Raw genomic sequence first — 6,998 nt, 5'->3', positions numbered from 1 at the left:
GAACTTGTGACCAGAAGGGAGGCCTGCGTTCCAGGGCTGGGTCCTTTCCCCTTCAAAGGCTCCCAGGGAAAAAGGCCAATGGCTGCTGGACGGTGACCCAAGGAGATCCGGACAGTGGGAGCCTTTGGGACCCGGGACCCCTCCCCTGGCCAGGCTGAGAGCGTGGGGGGTGACAAGAGGACAGGCAGGCAACCAGCTGGCTGGGCCCTGTGAGGGGCCCCGGGCCATGACTCAAATTCATCCATTTATTCAGTAAACAATCATTGAAAAACACAGCACATGGTGGAAGAGTGCTAAGACCCGGGTCCTGCCCTCCCGAAACTCACAATCTAAAAGAAGGGGAAAGGCAAGACAGACAGATATACACACACATATACACATATACATATATACACAAATAGACACATGTGTATATATATATATATATATATATATATGTATATTCATATGTAGTAGATATTTAAAATGTGGAACATTTCACAAGCTTGCGTGTCACCCGAGCACAGGGCCAGGCCAACCTTCTCTGCGCAGTTCCAACGTTAGCTCCACACTAATGAGCAACGTCAATTATGTTACTAATTAGAAGCGGACTAGCCAAGGGGCTGGATCAAAGGGGGCGGGGTGACTTCTGCTAACCAGCAGGCTGGGGGAGGGGACAAATACTGGGAAGGGTCAACCAGGAGAAGCCCAGGAGCCCCAGGTCACCAATGCCCTTCCTTCTCTGGCCTGGGCAAACCCTCCAGGACTCAGACTCTGGCTAAGTGCGACCCTGGGGGCAAGTCACTTCACCCAAGTCTGTTTCTCCCTCAAGAAAAAGAGCAACACTCCCAGGCCAGACCTCCCAAGGTGGGTGTGAGCAAAGAGCTTCAAAGGAAAGGCAGCCCCTACTGTGTTGCCCCAGCCTCATCTGAGTCCACCAGGGGTCTGCCTTGGTGGAGGGGACTTCTGAAATCAGTTACCGGCTCAAGGCTCACACTGGCGTCCTGAGTGTCAGTCGGGCATTTGGGGAGGGGCGTGCACTGAGACACATCTGGCCCAAGATGGGGGGCCCTGAACCCTGGTCATCCTGATTCATGCTGGTTCTCTGTCCTCAGTTGCTTCTCCAGTGGGCAATGAAAATAAAACTAGGCCCATCTTAAAGATAAGGAAACAAGGGACAAGACTTGGCCAAGGTCACACAGCTAGGCTATCAGAGCAGAGATTCAGCCCCAGCACTCCCGTGTGCAGTGGGCTGGGCTCGGCTCTGGATGGTCAAGGAGAGCTGGGGGGGGGAGCCAGCGTCCCCACAATAGAGGCCTCGACAAAGGGCTGGCCGGCCTCTGAGGGGCAGGACGCTGACAAGAGACCCAGGCCCACATGGCCCACTCCCCTCATCTTTCCTTGCTCTAGCGCACCAGAAGCAGCAGGGAGGCCACCATGAGAGCTGCCCCCTCGCTGCCAACACTGTCAAGGGGCCAGAGGCCACTGCTGGAGGCTCTTTCCAAGATGACCACCACAGAAAGATGTCACCAGGGGTGCCCCTCTCCAAGCTTAGATTTTAACTGGAAACCCCCCACCCCAGGAAATGCAGGCGGTCTTGCCCCAGGAAGCTGCCTGCCCGACATCTCCTGGAAGGAAAAGGCCAAGGAATCCCTGCTGAGGTGGGAGACGGGCAGAGAGGCCACTGAGGCCGGTTCAGGTGCCCGGGCCGCGCTCAGGGGAAGGGCTTTCCAGGCTGGTATCCCCGCTGCTGCAGTTTCCGAATCAGCTCCAGTAAATTCATCTGCAGAGTCAGTTCCTGTCAGTGAGAGAAACAAGCAGCACGTCAAGGCGGACATTAGGCCACAGTCCCTTCCTGTGTCCAGCAGGGGGACCAAGAACACCCAGTTTCTGGCAAGGATTTGGTACGAAGAAACGGGAGGCGGGGTTCTCCAACTCAACGGGACTGGACTCCTGAGGCCTTCATCAGCTTAGAAGAGCACAAACTAACACCATCTGCGCTGTGCTGCATTTATATTCATTTTGTTAAACATTTTCAATTACGTTTTAATCTGGTGGGGACAGGGAGCTTGACACCTCCCATCTAAGCTATGTCAAAATACAGAAAGGAAGAAAGGGAGGAAAGAAGGGAGGGAGGGAGGGAGGGAGGAAGGAAGGGAGGATTTATTGAGTGAACTTGTTCACTATGTGTCAGGCACAGTGTCAAGCACTCTACAAATGGGATCTCATTTGATCCTCACAACTACCCTAGAAACTAGGTGCCGTTACCTTCACGTTATAGTTGGAGAAATTGAGGCAGACAGAGGTGACGTGACTTGCTTAGGGTCACACAACTATTAAGTGCAGAGGCCATATTTGAACTCAGGTCTTCCAGATTCCAGGCCCAACTGGCCTCTATCCACAGCTGCCTCAAACAGCATCAATACAATTTTTACTTAGAAAAAAAAAAAAGTAGCATCCTATAAACTCACCCATGACCTAGAGATATCAAATATTACTGTCCTCATTCATGTGCTGGAGCCAGGCCATCACACTAGTCTAAGACAATACCCAAACTCAACCAACATTTCAAGCACCCAGTATCCACCAGGAAGGCCCTGTTCTAAGGAGCCGGACCCGAGGATGAACCAAGCCTCCAGCCTCCCGCCTCTCTGCTCTCGGGGCCCTTACAGTGCATAAAGAGAAATGTCTGGGCCCAGTGAGCTAACCACTGCACCAACAGCTGCCTCTGCCCTCTTCCTGAAGGTGCTAGAGACACGAGGCCCTCAGTCCCAGGTTACAGTACCAGGCAAGGGCAGAGGCAGGATTCAAACCCAGGCCTTGGCACTCTGCCGTGTTGTCTCTCCTGGTGAAAAGGAGACAGCAGAGGCTGAAGGCAAGCAACGTGCCCCTAAGAAGAGAGGAGGCCCGCCCAAAGCCCGCCCCTCGGCCCTGACCTGGGGGTTCGTGGTGACATAAAAGCCTGTGACGCCGGCTTTCTCCAGGGTGCTCTGCTGATCCACCACTTTCTGGTCCAATTCCAGCACGATTTTCTCATCCATCATCTGCTGCTCCTCTCTAATGCGATGCTCCACAGCCTACGTAAGAGGAAGATGTGGGTGAGGGCAAGAAGTTGGGAACCCGACAGTGCCCCCTGCAGTTGACAACCACATCACAACAAAGGGGATTTGCAAATGAGGAAACTGAGGCCCAAAGAGAGGCAACATGCCCTGCCCTGCTCACCCAGCTGGACTCCGGGCCCAGCTGCCTCGGGTGTAAACAAAGGCCCTGCTGACCCAGACACCTCAATTCCTCCAGCCCGGCCCCAGGACCCAGCTCTGTGCAGGGGCGCGGAGCCTGATCAGCCCAGGCTTGTGGACCTCTCTCCACCACGCCGGGCATCATCAGTGATGAAGGAGGACCAGGCAATGAGGGGCAGAGCCCAGGGCCCGCCTCCAAGCACGCTGGAGAGCAGAGGGAGCTCAGCCGCATGACCACATCTCCCCTCCCCGCTGTAACTCTTACACTGGAGCTCGAGCCTGGGAAGGGGCCGAGAGAGGAGGAGAGCGGCTCACGGGCTGGCCTTGGGTACAGAAGGCCGCAGATCCCAGTGGAAGAACTGAAGTCCTGGGTGACCTCAGACAAGTCGCCTCTCTGGGATTCAGTCAAGTAAGGGGCTGAGGCCACACACAGACTCCCTTCCAAGCACCCCAAGCTCCTTCACAGGCTTCTCCACTGGGCAAAAAAACCCACAAAACTCTTTCCTTCCTTGGCTTGTGGACAACCCCTCCCTACCCCCGCCCCCAGTCTTCTCTCATCTTTACCCTCACAGACCCGCTAGCAAAGTGAGGAAGTGAAGGCGGGCCTGGCCCCCTCCAAAGCACCCCCTGCCGCGGGCTGAGGCCGGGAGAGCCCCTCAGCAGCCCCCTGCCGCGAGCCGGGCTCGAGAAGGGCCCCCCGAAGTGGGCCTGCAGGGTCAGAGAAGTCACTGACCGGTGAAAAGGCGGCCGGATGCAGCCGGGCCCAATGGCTCTGAGCCCAGGAAGGACGGGGGAGGGCAGGGAACCCAATCAAACTGCACGTAGATGACTGCCCAGGCCAGGCAGGACCTTCCAAGTCGTACAGATGGGGAGGTCGAGGCCCAGGGAGGGAAGGTCCCACCACATGCTGGTGGCAGAAGAAGGAACCGAAATGGGATGTGACCCCGCTCCGGACCCCTCCCACCACGACCCACAACAGTCCGGAACCCCGTGGGGTTCCAGAAGCGGCCTGGACCCGCCCTGTCCTCGCAGGCCGCTCACCTCCTGCTCGCGCTGCTGGGCCGCCCGCAGCAGGGGCAGGTTGTGCGGCCGGCAGGCCTGCTGGGCCTCCTTGTGTTTGGTCAGCAGGGTCTGCTTGAGCACTGCGGGAGGAAGAGAGGCCGAGGGCCGGGGTCAGGCCGGTGCCCCGGCCGGTGAAGCCCCGGGGGGGGAGGGGCCAGGGAAGAGCCAGGGAAGGACGCCCCGCCCCCACCCCACCCCCGGCCCGGCCGGCCCGGCCGCTCGCCTCGGTGCTCGCTCTGCAGCTTGAGCCGCTGGTTGTACAGGCTCTTCTCGGTGAGGTGCTGGATTTCCAGCAGCCCCTGAACGATCTCAAACACCGTGCCGTCGATCAGCACCAGGGCCAGGTCGCTGAGGGTGGCGTGGGACAAACGCTGCTGGAAGGAGCTGCGGGGGAGAACAGGCCGCAAGAGCGGGGTCAGAGGCCGAGCTCTGGAGGGCCTCGGCTCTGGGCTCGGAGGTCGGGCCCGCGCTCACCTGGGCAGCTCCTTGACGAGCCCCTGCAGCGCCGACAGCAGCTGGTAGTGCCGCTCCTGCTGCCGGGCGCCATCCGCCGCCTCCTCGTAACCCCCGGCGTAGCGCTCCATGGCGACGGTCGAGGGCCCGGCGCGAGCCGCGCGCATCACTGCGCAGGCGCAGCGCCACAGCGAGGCTGCCCCGCCTCCTCTCAAGAGGGTTCGGGTCCGCCTGCGGCTGCGCGGCACTGCCCCGCCGCCTCCGTAGCCTTCTGCGCAGGCGCGGGCCCACAAACAGGCTGCCCCTCTCCCTGCCCGTACTCGGGAAGCTTGGAGCCCTTTTGCGCAGCCGCAGCTCCGCAAAGGAGCGGCTCCACCCCTCCTAGCCCGCACCAACCCGCCCTCGGCAGTTAGAGCCCGCCTCTTCCCCGAGGCCCCGCCCCCTGCCCGCCTCCCAGCTTCCTTCTAGGAGCCGGAGAAGGCCGTAATTTACTAAAGGTGCTGAGCACTTACTGTGTGCGGGGCGGGGCGGCCCTCGAGGAACTTACATTCCTCGAGCACAAAAATATCAAGTGCGAAGCGATTTCCTGGGAGCGTTGACGAGGGGCCGCTAGGTGGCGCCATGGTGCGCAGAGCGCCGGCCCTGGAGGCAGGCTGGGTGACCCTGGGCAACTCGCTTCACCCTGTTGGCTTCAGTGCCCTCATCTGTAAGACGAGCTGGAGAACGAAATGGCAAACCGCTCCAGCACCTGTGCCAAGAAAACCCCCAGTGGGTCACGAAGAGCCTGGCACGACTGAAACCACAACAAAGATGAGCAGGGAGGGCATTCCGGGCATGGAGGACGGCCAGGGCAAAGGCCCGGAGATGGGAGATGGAGCATCATGTCTGGAGAATCGCCGGCAGGGGAGCAGTGTGTCATCACGAGCCAGATGATGAAGTCGTTTGTGATGGGGAGAAGAGGGGAAGGATGGGTCAGTGCACATGAAAGCAAACCCTGGGAGTCGGGGGAGCCCCGGCAACCGCCCTCAGAGGTATTCTCCCCATTTTACAGAGGGGAAACTGAGTCTGGAAGCTGGGCAGGGACTTGCCCAGGATCACCAAAGTCGGGATTTGACCCTGGCTTTCTAACTCGGGACCTCAGAGGGCATCTGGTCCAACCTGTCCTTGAACAGTCAGATTAAGTCAGAAAACATATTAAGTGCCCACTGTGTGCCAGGCACCGTTCTAAGCACTGGGGAATAAAATAAAAATAAAAATAAAAAATGCAAAAAGTGGTTCCTGCCACCCCTCGCCCCCGGCCTGGGCTCTGCCAGGACATGCCCTCCCCGCCCAAAGATGGCAGCTGGGGCTGGGGCTGGTGCCGAGCTAGGCTGACGCCTCTGGCTGCAGAGCGAGGCTGGCACTGGGCAGGCCAGGGGCCGCGATCCAGGAGCAGAGGTGGGAGCTCCCTGGGGACTCCGTTTTCCTTGCTTCTCTGAGCTGCGTGCAAGCATGGGATCCTCACCGCCCACCCCCACTTTTCAGTTTCCCTGGTGCCTTTGCCCAGGCCTCGTCCCCTGCCGGCTGTGTTTCTGGGCCGGCCGGGCGTGCATTCTCACCAGTTCTAACACAGGTGTTTTTAATTATTCCTTGTTCAGCCAGCGCGTGGAGAGGGCTCTGAAGTGGGAATCAGAAGTCCTGGCTTGGCCACTTCGCAGCGTGGCCTTGGACAAGTGACTTGCCCTCTCTGGGCCTCGGGGCTCCCAGCTGTAAAATGGGACTAATCACAGCTGCACCTCTAATTCAGAGACCTGTTGTTAGGTTCCAGTGTGCAATGTAACTGGGGTGATGGGCTGAGTGTGCTTGGACCCCTTCCTGTGACTTCTAACAATAATATCGAATATTTACACAGAACTTTTAAGGCTCACAAAGTGATTTACAAATTTATCTCGTTTGATCCTCCTAACAACCCTGGAAGTAAATGCTGTTATTATCCCCATTTTACAGATGAGGAAATTGAAGCAGACAGAGGTGGAGTGGCTTGCCCAGGGTCACAGAGCCAGGAAGTGTCCATCAGCAACCCCTTGCTTGCTGTCATTCTAGAAGAGGATCAGTGACACCATGAGGTGATGTCTTGACTGGCCCGTGATTTGGATTTAAGTGAAGCAGAATTGGGCCAAGTTTTCAGTCTCTTCCAGAGTCTAGGAAGGAAGGAAGGAAAGGAGAGAAGGAAGGAAGGAAGGAAGGAAGGAAGGAAGGAAGGAAGGAAGGAAGGAAGGAAGGAAG

The 6,998-nt window shown here is 58.1% G+C and overlaps 1 protein-coding gene across 1 annotated transcript; it reads right to left on the bottom strand.

Moving 5' to 3' along the window:
• Window positions 1–227: 227 nt before the first annotated feature.
• DGCR6L (DiGeorge syndrome critical region gene 6 like) lies at window positions 228–4,871 on the bottom strand. Its single transcript, XM_027847534.1, has 5 exons — window positions 4,755–4,871; window positions 4,504–4,664; window positions 4,260–4,360; window positions 2,916–3,056; window positions 228–1,777 (listed from the first exon to the last, which is right to left on the bottom strand). The coding sequence occupies exons 1-5, from the start codon at window positions 4,862–4,864 to the stop codon at window positions 1,694–1,696; spliced, it is 597 nt and encodes a 198-aa protein (XP_027703335.1). The 5' UTR covers window positions 4,865–4,871; the 3' UTR covers window positions 228–1,693.
• Window positions 4,872–6,998: the final 2,127 nt, after the last annotated feature.

Source organism: Vombatus ursinus, unplaced genomic scaffold (genome assembly GCF_900497805.2).
Source record: "Vombatus ursinus unplaced genomic scaffold, bare-nosed wombat genome assembly UNPS02015411.1, whole genome shotgun sequence".
Taxonomy (NCBI): Eukaryota; Metazoa; Chordata; class Mammalia; order Diprotodontia; family Vombatidae; genus Vombatus; species Vombatus ursinus.
Note: the sequence above shows the minus strand (reverse complement) of the source record. Positions and strands in the feature narration are given on the sequence as shown.